The sequence below is a fragment of the Peromyscus californicus genome, unplaced genomic scaffold (assembly GCF_007827085.1).
Source record: "Peromyscus californicus insignis strain IS unplaced genomic scaffold, ASM782708v3 Scaffold_16__1_contigs__length_79575227, whole genome shotgun sequence".
Classification (NCBI taxonomy): Eukaryota; Metazoa; Chordata; class Mammalia; order Rodentia; family Cricetidae; genus Peromyscus; species Peromyscus californicus.
The window spans coordinates 11,804,596-11,819,696 of NW_026294458.1; the positions used below are offsets into that span (position 1 = coordinate 11,804,596).

At 48.2% G+C, this 15,101-nt stretch overlaps 1 protein-coding gene across 2 annotated transcripts in view; it reads left to right on the forward strand.

Moving 5' to 3' along the window:
- Heg1 (heart development protein with EGF like domains 1) overlaps window positions 1–15,101 on the forward strand; it is an 80,773-nt gene that overhangs the window by 27,128 nt on the left and 38,544 nt on the right. For both annotated transcript variants that reach the window (XM_052740388.1, XM_052740389.1), the window contains exons 4-8: window positions 6,050–6,388; window positions 7,226–7,561; window positions 8,846–9,064; window positions 9,811–11,142; window positions 14,032–14,148. In XM_052740388.1, the coding sequence (XP_052596348.1) occupies window positions 6,050–6,388; window positions 7,226–7,561; window positions 8,846–9,064; window positions 9,811–11,142; window positions 14,032–14,148 (2,343 nt within the window). The remainder of the gene's footprint in view (window positions 1–6,049; window positions 6,389–7,225; window positions 7,562–8,845; window positions 9,065–9,810; window positions 11,143–14,031; window positions 14,149–15,101) is intronic.

The following is a 15,101-nucleotide window of genomic DNA, read 5'->3' on the forward strand; positions in this document are numbered from 1 at the left end:
CCCAAGCAACCATCAGCGACCAACAGCACCTCAGCTCGGGGTGAGGATTTACGTGCTGCTCCTCCAACCATGAAGGCAGAGGTTTCTTAAAGTATTCTGCAAGTTTGGGAGTTTGGGTTTATGTCATCAAAGTGAAAACCGAGCCCAGAGGTCTTCTCTGGACTACCCATGGAAAGGGCAGTCTTCTTGCATAGGCTTGCCATGCAGTTCCCACTGTCGGGTGTGGACAGAATTCACGGTTCACGTTTGCAGGGGATTGTTTTTTAAGATGGTTCGTAAGGGCTTGGAGAGATGGCTCAGTGGTTAAGAGTCCTTCCCGCTCTTCCAGAGAACCCACATCAGGTGGCACCCTGACGTTACAACTGTCTGTAACTCGAGGTCCAGAGGATCAGATGTCCTCTTCTAGACATACACAAGTACATGCACACAAACGCACACATCTGTGTAAACAACAACAACAACAAAAATCTTTAAAAAAAAAGATCATTCATGAGCATTAGTTGGATTAGACAAAAGCTATGATCCTGGGCAGCCTGAGTTCTGTGGCTTGGTGATTTACAACCAGCTTTGCTAAAAGGAAAAGAAGCATTTCCAAGGGATGTCCACTGTAATTCTGGTCAGGGTCATTTAATATTAATAATATACATTAAACCTAGCACTGTGGTATTTTCGAAAGGAGTCCACATTTCTAACTTTATTGGACCAGACTTGCTCTTCATCTGTTTGTTTAAAAGGTAACTGACCCTCATAGTCTTCCTTTTTTTTCCTTTTTATGGAGTTTTTTCTACATATGGAGTTCCTAGCTGTCCTGGAACTCCATATGTAGACCAGGCTGGCCTCGAACTCACAGAGACCTGCCTACCTCTGCCTCCCGAGTGCCGGGATCAAAGGCGTGCGCCACCATGCCTGTCTCTGGCCCTCATTCATTGAGCAGTTGTCCTTCAAGATCAGTGGGTCTCAACCGTCCTAATGCTGTGACCCTTTAATTCAGTTCCACATGTTGTGGTGACCCCCAACCAGAAAATTTGCTGCCGTTGTGAATCGTAATGTAAATATCTGTGTTTTCTGATGGTCTTAGGTGAAAGGGTTGTTCAATCTCCCAAAGGGATCACAACCCACAAATTGAGAACTACTGTTCTAGAACCTTCCATTTCTAATGTTTGGAGTTTCACTATCTTTCACAGTCCTGGAGTCTTACTGAGGATTTCTCTCCCTTGGTGACCTGGGTGATCTGTTGTAGGTAGACTCAGGCCACCCTCTAAAATGGCCACTGGAGAGGACTTTGGTGCAGAGGACATACCCTACCCAGCACCTGAGGCCAAAAGAGGAAACAAACTTCTGCTTTGTTTTTAAAGTTAGCCTGGCTCCTTCCAGCCTACCAAGCAAGCTCTGTCTACCTCTCCTTCTACTGAAAGGAAATCCTGAAGGTTCTGCTGTCCATTTCTGAGTCCATGATACAGGATACAGGCATGCAGGCAAGAATGCCAAAGGAGAGCCAGCAGGACCTGTCGAGGCAGGCTTGGGGTCAACCTGCCTGGCTGGCCAGCTCAAGACAAGCCATGGAGTACCGGGTGGGGGGTGGTGAGGGGTTTCTAGCAATGAGGCCTAGGGAATAGCCCAATACTCAGACCAGTCAGGTTGGTGATGCCTCTCCAGGATGTGCACACAGGTGACAAGCTAAGGACGTGGCAAGGGATCAGCTGATCTGAAAGGGGGCAACATTGTGTGGTCCATATACACTCGGGCTGTCAACTGGGCCTCCTAACTGCCACCTGGCTACACCAGCATGTGGTGCTGGCTGGGTTTCTGTCAACTCGACACAAACTAGGGTTATCTGGGAAGAGGGAACCTCCATTGAGAAGATGCCTCCATCAGATTGGCCCGTAGGCACGTCTGTGGGGCATTTTTTTTTTTAATGGTTGATGTAGAAGGGACCAGGCCACTGTGGGTGGCGCCACCCCTGGGCAGGTGGTCCTGGATTCTATAAGAAAGCAGGCTGAGCAAGCCATGAGGAGCAAGCCAGTGAGCAGCACCCCTCCACGGTTCTATTTCAGGTCCAGCCTCAGTGATGGACTTTTACCTAGAACTTTAGAACAAACTGTTTTTTGCCTGAGTGGCTTTTGGTCAGTGTTTTATTAGAGCACCAGAGTACAAACTAGAACACACTGTTCAATACAGCCTCTTCCACACCCTGGACAGCCAGGAGTTAGTCCGTTTCTGAACAGAAACTGCATCTTACAGCACCAAAGCAAGTCCAGGAAGATGAGCCAGGGGTTATAAGAAAGACCAGAAGGCATTGCTCTCCACCCTCTCCTGCTTTGGCCTCTCTGGACTTTCCGAAGTCTCTTCGACGATCATGTACTGCTGTTTGGTCACGGGGTGGGGGGTGGGGCTGTCAACACAGCAACACATGGCAGGGGTGAGGGTGGAGGGGAGGAAGCTCTTCCCAAGGCAGAAATGTGTATGTTGAATTGTGTGAGCGTGACCACACTTGAGCACTAAATTTAGTATGAGCTTCCTGGAAATGGGGGCACAAAGGGAAACAGGGTGGAGCATACGATTATTGTCCGACAAAGTAAGCATACGGTTTACTCCATAGGCATGATTGTTTCAGGGGCAGTAATTCCAAGAGGAATATTTACGTAAGGAATCTTTCCATTGCCGGTTTGTGAGAATCGCGCTGGTGTTCTTTGAAGGTGACATTTTGTAAGACTCAGTAAGGGCTGGGGCGTCATAATGGGTCTTGACTTACGGAAGTCTTTCCTGTGGGCAGCCGAGCTGATGTGGTCCAGGTAAATTGCTTTGTGGTGATTTCACTTTGTGAAGGGAGAGAACATAAATAACTTGAAAGATTTTGGATTCTGTCTGTCTCGTTCTAACACCAGCTGCCTCAGCTCTTCTTCTGGGAAGTTCTGGATAACAGTCAAGGTTGAGCAATGTAATGATGCCTGAGGCTGTGGGGTTTGGTCCTGTGACTGGAGAGCGACACGTGTGAGCAGGGCCTTCTCTCCATGGCCTGTTAGAAAGAAAGACTAGGAGCTTAGCTCGGGCCTTGTCCCAGTGGGTGGGACAAGTTTTTAAATTTTTATTTATATTTTTTATTTGATTGATTGATTGATTGTGTAGGGGAGTGCACATGCTACAGTGTGTTAGGGCCAGAGAACAACTTGTACGAGTCAGTTCTTCTCTTTACACCCTGTAGGACACAGAGATTGAATGTCTGTCAGGTTTGGTGGCGGGTGCCCGTAGCTGAGCGGCTTCCTAGCTGAGCTTTCCTCCTCTCTCTCCCCCCTGCCCCCGTCTTTCACTCTGTCTCTCTGTCTCTTTCTTCCTCCATCCCTCCCTCCCTCCCTTCCTTCTTTTTTTTCTTTTTGCCTTTTCTGAGGTTCAAACTCCGAAGGTGACCACGATGCCAGCTTACTGATTCAGAAGTGTGATGTGTTTCCTCCTGCCTGTGCAGCAGGTGCCCGTGTAGGATCATAAGCATTCCCTTCTTTATTAGAGGCGCGGCTTGGCAGAAGTAATTACACACCTTCACTGTGAGAACTAAGTGAGACGTGTATATAAGGCACTTAGCACAATGCCTAAGGCATTGCAATTGCTCACTTCAGGGTAGCTGTTTTCCTGAATTTTTTAAAACTTTATTTTATGTTCACTGGTGTTTTGCCTGCATGGATGTCTGTGTGAGGGTGTCAGATCCCCTGGAACTGGAGTTACAGACAGTTGTGAGCTGCCACGTAGGTACTGGGAATTGAACCCAGGTCCCCAGGAAGAGCAGCCAGTACTCTCAACAGCTGAGCCATCTCTCCAGCCACCGTTGGGTTTAGTTTTGAGACTGGGTCTTACTTTGTAGTGGAGGTGGGCCTGGAACTTGCTGTGCGGGCCAAACTAGCTTCCAGCTCATGATCTATCTTCCTGCCTCACCTCCCAAGATTGCAGCATGTGCTATCAGGTCCAACCATGATGAGTGGGGTGGCAATGTGCTGCACAGCCCTTGGGGGTGTGGGAAACAGAGCTGGTTTCCTTAGTGACTCAGCTTTTGTGAACTTTGTGATTGTATTTCTGTGGCCATTTATTTGCTAAACTTACCAAAATGGGCAGGCCTGGCTTTTCAAGCTGAATCCAATATAATCATCACAGTAGGTTTTGTTTGCAGTGGCATGTATATGTGCTTTTTTTTGAGGGGTTGTGCATGAGTAAAGGTACCCTCAGAGGCCAGAAGAGGGTGTTGGACCCTCTGGAGCCAGAGTCACAGACAGTTGTGAGCCACCCAGTGTGAGTGCTGCAAACTTAACTCAGGTCGTTTGAAGGAGCGGTAAATACTCTTAATGCCAAGTCATCTCTATCCCCCACCCCTGTGTTTTGGTGGGAATATTGAACAAATGACAGAATGCAGTTGATTAGAAATAAAAATGGTTTTCAAGTAATTTGGAGACCATTTATGGGACATATGTCTATCACTTCTCTCTTATAGAAAAGTGGTTTTTGGCTTTTGTTTGTGTTCCAGCAGGGCTGGATGCCTCTGCACCCACATCTTTCTAATCCATTATCTCTGTGGATAACCTGGGCCTGTGACTGTTTCCGTTAAGGTCAGTAACCTGCCCAGCAGTCTGCTCCTGGTGTCAGGGGGTCTATGGTTTTGCGCGAGAATAAAAGGCACCCTTTCTTTCTCACACTTCCTCTCTAACTATGTCTAAAATCTATTTGTGCTTTTGGCCACAACTGCACGTAAGAATGGTCTTCAAAGAACGGTTTATAATGGCAGCTTCCTTTTTTCCCTTTTTGGAGCCGTGATTGACAGCTGGAAGCCTTTCACGGTATAGGTCTAGACAGCTCTTTATTGCTGTTGGCTTCGAGTGGAAAAGAAAGGAAAGCACCTTCTTTCTTTGCCTCTACTGTTTGGCTCCCCAGGCTTTCCTACACCTTGTTCTTGCCTTTAACAAGGATATCTTGTGGTGCTGGGGTTTGAACTCAGGGCCTGACGCATGCTAAGTGAGCTCTCTACCACTGAGCAGCATCCTTAGCCCTTGATGTTGGGGCTGAGAGGTGCGTGCTAGAGGACAGTTCTTAAGTACCTTTGGAAAGTCTCCCTGTGGAAGGGAGCTCTCGGCCAGGTATCCATGGTGAGGAGCAGGTCGTGCATTCTGCCAGTGGCATGTAACTGAAGTCTTGAGGCTGTTGACTGCTGTCTGAGGACAGGCATCTGTTTCACCGATCAGAAAAACTGTTCCCAGCCTAGTCTTTGGTCTCCTGGAGTGCCCTCTGGAGTCCTACACTGGTTTGAAGACATCTCTCTAAAGCTCAGTGAGATACAGTAACTGCAATAATGAAATCTGTTTGCTTTTAGGTGAAATTAAATAAAACTCCCCGGAGCCATAAAACATTCTCCTGTTGGTTAGTAGTTCTGCTGATGAATGTAGTTTGAATGGTTTCTCAAAGCGTAAGCTTTATGGTGGCCACGATGTAGGGACTAATAAAGAGCCTTTGGTGGTGACCATGTTGGGAACTACTGTTCTAGGCCAGTAATGTCTTGACTGTGTTCTGTAGAGCCTCAGTGCTGGCTGAGCAGCTGTACACCCCGTACTGGATCACAAACTGCTACAGACCGGATTTTAATCTATGAGAGCGTTTGAACAAAAGGGTTACCGTGCTAAAAACAAACCGGCAGCCACAGACTTATCACGGTGGCCTGTACTGTGGGATTCCTACACTGTGGAATGCAGTGTCTCTCTAGAAAACAAGACAAATTATTTCTTTGTCTGAGATTCTCCTGTCTTCCTTTTTGCTTGCATAGAAAACTTGTGCATGGTGAGTGGTCTGACTGTGTCTGTAACCAGCTCTGTGGGACTCAGAACTGGTGAGGAGAAAGAGAAGGAGGGACCCCTAGTCGCACTGGTGTGTGTCAGCACGATACAAGTGTCTGCTCTTTATTATACCCATGCTATTCAGATTCACGTATCAAATGTAATAAGCATCATTTGTACCTAGATAGAATCCTGATTTTCTTAGCCATTCCAGTAGTTTTGAAGCACATTTTCTTCTGTTTTAGCTTCTGGAAGCATAAAGGATTTTAACAACTCCACTGCTCTCCAAAGCCCATCAGTCACCCAGACAAAGAGTACACATGTCACCAACACATTCACTAATGGTGTCCCAAGAATGCTCCGGTCTTTGACTGTCAGTATGGAACCTATAAACGAGACAGAGAGCTTCCCTGAGCACTCCAGAATTGCCATAACTTCAGCCTCAGTCCATTCTTTACCCTCTGTGGTTGACTCAAGGACAAACAGTGGACTAACTGAGAGTCTGGGAGATGGAGAAGGCGTGGGGCCATCTATGGAAAACGGATTTGGACTTCCATCCATGCCCTGGCAAAGTGACTCCCACAGTAAGTAGTTCTCCATCATTTGACTTGTGGACATTTTATAGAGTTGGAGGTTCTTAGGGGGTTTCCTCAAGACCATTTGCAGTCTCCGAAGAAAAGTGTGTCCTTAATGACATCAGATCCTTTTTGCCATGTCACACGATTGCATTTTGTTGTTGGGGTGTGGACAAGTGCCATCCCTCAGATGAGAACACCAAGACCTGAAGGGCTTAAGTAAAGCAAACACAGCTTACTGAGCAGAGTGGAGACCTCAGCCCTGGGGCTCTCACGGTTTGGCCCATCTTCATCCTTTAATGTCATCTGCAAAGTGAGACGCCGACCTGCTCTTTACAGCTGGCTTCAGTGATTTTGTGTATAGATCTTCTTTATAAATAAGTTGTCGTAAATGTATTTCCCAAATCATAGTTTGGCTTATTCCTTATAGTTTATTTTATTACACATCAGAAGTAGAAGAACATTTATCAGTATTCCAGCTGTTGTTTTAGAAAAACATTCCACCTACAATATTTGTGCACATTGAACTTGTTGGATGTCAGGACTCCTTCCTTGAGCTACTTTTCAAGGGACAGAGAGAAACACTGAAGCCTATAAATTACTGTTTGCCCATGCTGCCCTCAGGTCTCCTGTTCACAGCTTTAATTTTTAATATTATTATATTGCTGACATCCAATAATTTTTTTTTAAAATTTAGAACATGGTGATGCTTGTAAGGTGACCCATATAAACACTGTCCAAGATTCCTTGGCAGAGGGAAGCTTGCCTCAGAGGGGATGCCATCTTAGTTGTTAAGCATCTTTTCCAGGTCCACTAATGACCACCCCCCACCCCAATATCTTACAGCCTTTGGAGGACATCAGCTTGCCAGCAGCTCGGAAGCAGGAAATGGAAGTGCTGCGCCTCTGACTGAACTGGCGTTTAGGTCAGTTCCCTCCGTTGGTGGTGGTGAGCACACAGGACAATGGTTCCCCAGCAAGAGCAAAACATCTACAGCTCCAGCAGAAAGCTCTGCTTTGCATCCAGAAGCTGGGATCACTCGAACTTTGACTCAGTTCTCACACACTGCACCACAGCCCCAAGGTGGGAGCTCAGGGTTGGATGGGAAGAGTTCCTCAGAGTCTTCATCCACATTTTCCTCGGAAAGTCTGGATTCTGCAGCACCACGTGGAGGACACTCAAGTGAGTTCTTATTGCATGGAGGTGTACCGCAGGGACTTAGGATGTGTCTGGTCCTTTGATCTTCTAAAGCCTGCATTAGGAAAGTAATTTTACTGGTCGCAGGCCATTCTCTTAGCTGGTTACTACAAATATGCCTGCATGTCCCATCCTTTTTATCTGGTACGTCTCAACTCTTTTTCTATGGTGTATGTATATGCACACACATGTGTGTAGGTGCCCAAGTGCACACATGTAAATGGAGGCCAGCCATCAGCCTTCGGTGTTGAACCTCAAACGCAATCCACTTTTTTAGACAAGTCTGTCCCTTAGACGTGGGCATCACAATAAGGCTGTCCCCAGGTCCCTCGTGTGGAGTTTCCAGGAGCACGCCGCCATGCTCGGCTTTTAAATGTGAGTGCTGAGGATTGAATTCGGGTCCTCAGGCTTGCATAGCAAGTCCTTTTACTGACGGAGCCCTCTCCCCAGCCCCATGTCTAAGGAGCTTTGGATGCCGCCTCCTCTTCTGTCATATAGAACTTGGGGCCTTCTGTGTCCACACCCTCCCATGGAGTATAGCCTGCCCCAAACCCCAATGCCTCCTAATCACAGAACTTCTGGACATTTCCTGTGAAAGCAATCATACCATACATGGCCTTTTGTGTATTTACTTTCACACGGCTCAGGATTCATCGAGCATGGATCTGTCCTTCTGAATAATGTTCCATCAGGGATGCACTATTATTAATAGTGTCCCTATGTTTGTTCGGGGACACTTTATATGGAGACGTGCTATCTTGGAATTATCAGGTTATATACTAGTATCTTGTTGTTGTTGTTGTTGTTGTTATTGTTGTTGTTGTTGCTGTTTGAGACAGGGTTTCTCTGTGTAACAACCCTGGCTTTCTGGAACTCACTCTGTAGACCAGGCTGGCGTCAAACTCAGAGATCCACCTGCCTCTGCCTCCCAAGTGCTGGGATGAAAGGCATGCGCCACCACCACCCAGCATCCATGCTATTTTTTGACCCATGGTGACTGACACTCCACAGGCCAGGCCCTGAACTTGCCACCAGCTTCACTGATAAAACTCTGGTCGTTATAATGTATCACCGAGCAAAAATCCAGTATTCTGGATCCTTTGGCTGGAGTAACAATCCTTATGGTGACGTTCAGGACACCCGAACAGAGAGGTGTCAGCTCTCTGGTCGCAGATAAAGAGCCTCAGGGAAGCCTCTGGTCTCCAGTGGCCCAGAACGTGAGGCTAAAAGTCCTTGTCCCTGCATTTACCTGCTCTCTCTTTCCTGTAGCTCCGGAAGATGGTGCCCTGCTGAGTGACAGCTTGGACCTGGCAGAGAGCACTTCCATGGTGCGCGCCCCGCACACGTCTGCGATGCTCACCCGGGGCGGGGAACGCACACTGCGGTCCCTCGGCCTCTCTCGTGCTGCGACCCACCCAGCGCGCCCCACTCCACGTGGGAATGTGACGGAGCATGCGGGCCTGCTGTCCCGGACAGCTACCCTCGGAGGTGTGTCTTCCCGCAGCCACCTTCCTGTCTGTAGATTGGCTCACAGCCCTGGGGTGGTTACATGGGCTGGCAACCGGAAAAAGTAGCTTACTGCTCATTAGGAAAAGAACCTTCTGGGTTCTCCCACCCCCATCGCCTCGTGCTTGCTTGAGGTAGATGGGATGACATCTGCCTGAGAGGTTTAAAATAGAGGAGAGCAGCCACTGTGGTGAAGACCATCTCCCGGGAAGAAATACCTCATTACACAGAGTGGAAAGTTGGGAGCGTTTTCCTTTTTTCCGTTTTGATAATGGCAATAACTGTTTGGGATCTTGGGCGCCTTTCCATGGCAATTTGCTTTTATTTAAAAATGACGTGAAGAAGGGCTTTGGAAATAGTCCCTATTTTTAGGCTCTGCACTTCGCCTTTATTCCCATGTATGTCACTAGCCCTGGTCCTCACAGGAGGGATCTGCGCTGAGCTGACCCTGGCTGGCTATTTTAGCTTCCGGCATCGTCTTCACTGAGAGTGTGTACCGAGAGGAGTCACCTCTCAGAGGCAGTGTCTCCCTCACTTAAGTTCGTGGATAAGACGCGAAGAACGTTTTCCAGAGCTTGTCTCAAAGATGTCTTGTTGGGGTTGGGGATTTAGCTCAGTGGTAGAGCGCTTGCCTAGCAAGCGCAAGGCCCTGGGTTCGATCCTCAGCTCTGAAAAAAAAAAAAAAGATGTCTTGTTTACTTGACCGACTTTGTCTTTTCTCTTTGTAGTCACGGGACTTAACGATGGTCAAGAGCCCGCCTCAGACGCGGAACAGAGGACTTCCGGTGACCACACAGACCACGCCTATGTTTCGTCTACTTTCACCAAAGGAGAACGGACATTACTGTCCATCACAGAAAACTCGTCCTCCTCAGACTCCAGCGAGAGCTCAACCTCTTATATTAGGATCTCAGACCCTCCACGCTTGGACTTTTCTTCTTCTCAGGCTCAGACTAAAAGAAGTAACGTGTCCTCCTATGATGGCGAACCTGCTCAGTCTTCCACCGAGTCACTGGATCTGCATACATCCCACCTTCCATCCTATACATCCACCGTTAATGTGCCAGACACCTTGGGTCTTGATGCCAGCACTCAGTCTGTTGAGGACCCCTCTGAAGCGGCCCCTTCTCCTCTCCCCTCAGTGTTACAACCCCACCAGTTTCCATCCACCTTACCATCAACCGGGTCTCCCACACAGCAGCTGAAGTCTACCTCTGAGCCAGCCACACCTTCAACATCCTCACCGTCACCTTTACCCATCTCCTTCGTGGTGTCAACCTCTGCCCCACACTCTGTCCCACAAACGACCGTCCCACATTCATTGTCTCCCCTGATCCCACACAGGGCAAGGGAGCCACGTGTAACTTCAGTCCAGATGTCAACAGTGGTATCCCCTGTAGTGGTGTTCCCCAGTAACCAGACAGCAGACCCCAAGAACCAGAGCACCCCACAGCAAGAGAAAACCGTCACGGAAGCAAAGTCACCAAGCCTGGTGTCTCTGCCCACGGACTCTACCAAACCAGTAACGATGAGCCTTCCTCCAGGGACCCCTTGGTCCCCAGCCTTAATGGGGTTCTCCACAGAGCCAGCCCTTCTAGCCACAAGCACCAGCTTAGCCCAGATGTCTCCAGCTTTGACATCTCCCATTTCCCAGACTACTCACTCTCCTGTGACCAGTCCCAGCACCCTGTCAAGCACGGAAGCTTTGACCCCAGGTGCTGGGATTGTGCCCACTACCCCTGAGGAACAGCACCTGCCAACCAATCCTGACATTCTAGTGCTGCACACCTCAACAGAACAGGCCGTCACCACAGAAGGGAACCGGGTGCATATGGATCCTACCACTCACTCTGCCCCTCTGACCACCACTCCCACATCAGCAGAAGAGACCACAAAGCTGGGCCAGGCAGAAGAGGCCAGCCTGGTTTCCCATTTTCTCAGAACACCTTCACCTCAAACTACAGATGTTTCTACAGCCGAAATGTCGACTTCCGAATATACCACCTTCGCTGCTCAGAGCACCGCACAGTCACCAACAGCACTGTCACCTCCAGCCCCAGGTAAATGCATCTTACAAACACGCACACTGACCGTCAGGCCCTGACCAGCACTAGAGCTGCAAAGGGCTGGGGGTCTGTGTGAACGTGTGGACGTGGCCAGTGTTTGAAACAATGTCTGTCCTATGACCGAGAATGACTCTTACTGAAACACGAAGCATGAAGTATGGGCAGTATAGGCCTAATTTTCTCCTCGTATCCCCCCAAGTTACATGATTTTCTGAAGAAAGAGGAGAGAGGACACTTTGGCCCTGTGTGACGTGCATAGAGGTTATAACTGTCGCCCTTCATGCTCTGTTATTGTCCAAGCTTTTCAAGCGTGTCTTTAACTCATCTGAGGTCAGAGCCAGGCATAGATGTGGGTTTGGACAGTGGAGAAACTGAAGAGGCAGTGTTAGCGGGGCTAGGGTGTGGAATGGGGCTAGAGCGCTTGCCTAGCGTGTGCACAGTCTCCAGCAAGTTCTCCAGCACCACCCAAGAAAAAAGAAGCTCTAGGTGGTCCGTTAGAGGTAGGGCTGAGTTGAATGCCTGCTCTCCAGAGACAGTCCAGAGCTTCCAAGTCAGTCAGCTCAGGGTCCTTCAGGGTCAAAGGCTTCTCTCCATCCAGGGAAGCCCAGAGTTCTTTGTCTCCCTGATGTTAGTTGGAAACCAGAGGACGTGTAAACAAAAGGATGTTCGGCAAACCTCTTCCCAGTGTTTCTTTACCTTGTACGTGAGATTATCTGCACAGCCGTGTTGAAGGTACCGATATAAGGAAAAGAAAGCTAACCCAGGGCAAAGAGAGGTAGAAGCAGGACCCAGCAGGAAGTGGTGTTCACAGGGCACTTGTAGTTGATCCAGACTCCATGAGGGAGAACCGCTGTTGAAGACGGCAAGGTGGACGCCATCTTAAGTAAGAGGGAAAGGAGGAACTGCTGTGTGGCGGCTACAGCAGAGAGCTCAGTTAATGGTACAGTTTCAGTGAGTCAGTGAAGACCAACCTGGGGTGCAGGGTCAGAAGCCATCCCCACTGCTAGTCAACGGTGCCCGCTTCTCAGCCATCCGAGTGTGTCCAAGAAGTGAAAGACGAATCACTTCTCCAGAAAAAAAATCTTCATTTCCACTGGCCAATACGTCCACTCCCAGGTTCACCAGACTCCCTTAAGGCAAGGGTTTAGTTGTTACAGTTCCTGTGGGTGGGTGTCTGCAGTACAGTCACTGGAGACTATAGGATTACGTAATGGGCACCGCATTTAATCATATACATGCTCTGCTCACATAGGTGATGCTGGGTGACAAAGTGTGGGGCTGGAGAAATGACTCGGTGTCTGTTTATGGAGGGTACAATGTTCTTGTAGTGGCCCTGAGTTTGCTTCTCAGTACCCACACGGAGCAATACTAGGGATTGCAACGCCTTCCCCTGGCCTCCAGAAGCAGTGTGCCCACGTGCTCCTGCCCACCCCCCACATACACGTAACTTCAGAATAACAAATTTCAGCCATGGCCGTGAAGAATAGGACTGCCCTGTCTAGAGCAGCCCATTTGTTTCAGCTTACTCTTTGAAGGTCCGACTTCTGTTTTCTTTCCCTTGTTCCCCAAGGATTTCCTCCCTGCAAATGATGACGCCATTTTGTAGGTTTGGGGCTTTTCTAAGAGTGTTTCAAAACCCCTTATGGAACAGGCATTTCACAGCTGGAGCACGACCCTTCTAATTACATAGAAGAAAACAGAGTGTGGGCATCATGGGGCAGGGAATGAATAAGAGGCCAAGGCGACAGTAGAGTTTAACCACAAAGGCCCCCCTGACTTCAGATGGGGCCTGTTTTTGTATATGGAGAGGAAGGGCCGATGGGACACCTGCGATCCTAGCACTTGGAAGGCAGAGACAGGAGGATCAGAAGTTCACTGTCGTCCCAGTCTGCCTAGGAGTTTGAGACCAGCACGAACTCCATGAGACCCCGCCTCAGACAGTAAAGAAAAAGGAAAAGGCTTGGCAATGTTTACCTGATAGTTTTCCAGATGGTGTACAACCTGTGGAGGAGGCCAGGTTAAATTTCGAGACATCTGGAAGCTGAACATGGTGGTGAATGTGTATAATCCCAGCACTTGAGAGGTACCAAGTTAGGTGGGCCAGGGGTTCAAGGCCAGCCTGAGCTTTATAATTAATTTGAGGTCAGCCTGGGCTACATGAGACCATCTCAAAATAAAAAACAAACAAACAAACAAAAAACCCAAAAAGCATAGCAACTACAAGTATGTATGTTTCAAGATTTTCAGGTAAAGGTTTCTATAGTTTTGACAAAATCCAAAAGAAAAAGTAAGCCGTGCATATGTATGCATTTGTGTACACACACAGAGTGAATCTTGGAGCAGGCAGGATAAATTGACCAGGGATTCTTTCCACCTTAAAATGTGTTTTAAGACGGGCGGTGGTGGCGCACGCCTTTAATCCCAGCACTCGGGAGGCAGAGCCAGGCGGATCTCTGTGAGTTCGAGGCCAGCCTGGGCTACCAAGTGAGTTCCAGGAAAGGTGCAAAGCTACACAGAGAAACCCTGTCTCAAAAAACCAAAAAAAAAAAAAAAAAATGTGTTTTAAGTTGATATTCACTAGTCTAGTATCACAAAGGCCATAGAATTATCAGTCCTGAACTGACTGGCTTGCAGGAAGCATTGAATGTGCTTTTTTGAATTTGGAGATCTAATTATCTAACACTTGACATGAACACACACTAGTGTCAGTGCCCGACTTCATCACCTCTGTCTGCAAACCTCTTGGGACTCTGTTCTGTTGTAGTGGTGTGATTTTTCAGGGCAAGCAAACGAACATAGGCAGGAAGCAAACATTAGCTGTGAGAACGAGGTGTCTACCGGGGCTGCTCTGACATGTCTGTGTTATTCCTGTGATGTGTTCAGTCAACAGCTGTACCGCGAACCCCTGTCTTCATGATGGCGAATGTATCGTGGACCTCACCGGTCGTGGGTATCGATGTGTGTGCCCACCTGCCTGGCAAGGGGACAACTGCAGTGTGGGTAAGAGAGACAGGGACATTTATTATGATGTTACCGTGGGTTGTCGGGCTATTCAGTAAGATCCTTTTTCCAGGGTGGACAGTGCGTACTGTGTTCTCTGAGGACCGAAGTTTGGGTCCTATCATCCATATCAGGCAGTTCAAAACTGCCTGTCATTTTAGCTCCAAAGGAGTTAGATACCTCTGGCCTCTGGGGGCACCTGCACTCATGTGTTCACATACATATACATAATTGAAAACAACAATTTTTAAAAGAGCCTTTTTCTTCTAGAGTGTACATGGGCAAGATTTTTAGTTTAATAGCCTCTTGGCTTGAGTGTTAGCATGCTTGTGTGTTGTATATGACAAGAAGGACCACAGCATGATACAAACAAACTTTTGACCTGGTTCTATTCCATAACTTCTCTACACCCCTGTAACACCGGACCATCTGCAGCTCCCTAAAGACACCTACCCTTCCCTGCCCTGGGCATCTACTCTGCTGGTCCCTCAGCTTGGAACCCTAGCCTACTCCCAAAAATCTGCTTGTTGAAGTCCCGTTAGTCTTATTTATATTCAAATAGTATTTAAAACAGTCTTTAATTCTCCCCTGCATCAAAGCCTACTATTTCTGCTGCGTGTGTCTTTAATCCCAGAACCCAGGCACCAGAAATAGTGGGATCTCTGTGAGTTCAAGACCACCTTGGTCTACATGGTGAGTTCTGGGCCAGTCAGACATGAAAGGATGAAACCCTGTCTCAAAACAACAACAACAAAGCCCACAACAAACAATAAACTAGATCTATGTACAGCTCTGTACAACCAAACCCTGTCTCGTATTCTAGTTAATTCTTCATATGGCTGCCTCTGCCCTGACCGGTAGTCGTTCCCTGGAGGACAGGGGTGGTTTCCTGCTCCTCTTTCACCCCACACGCCACAGAGTGCCACTTGATTCTCAGTAGGCACTGGGTTATA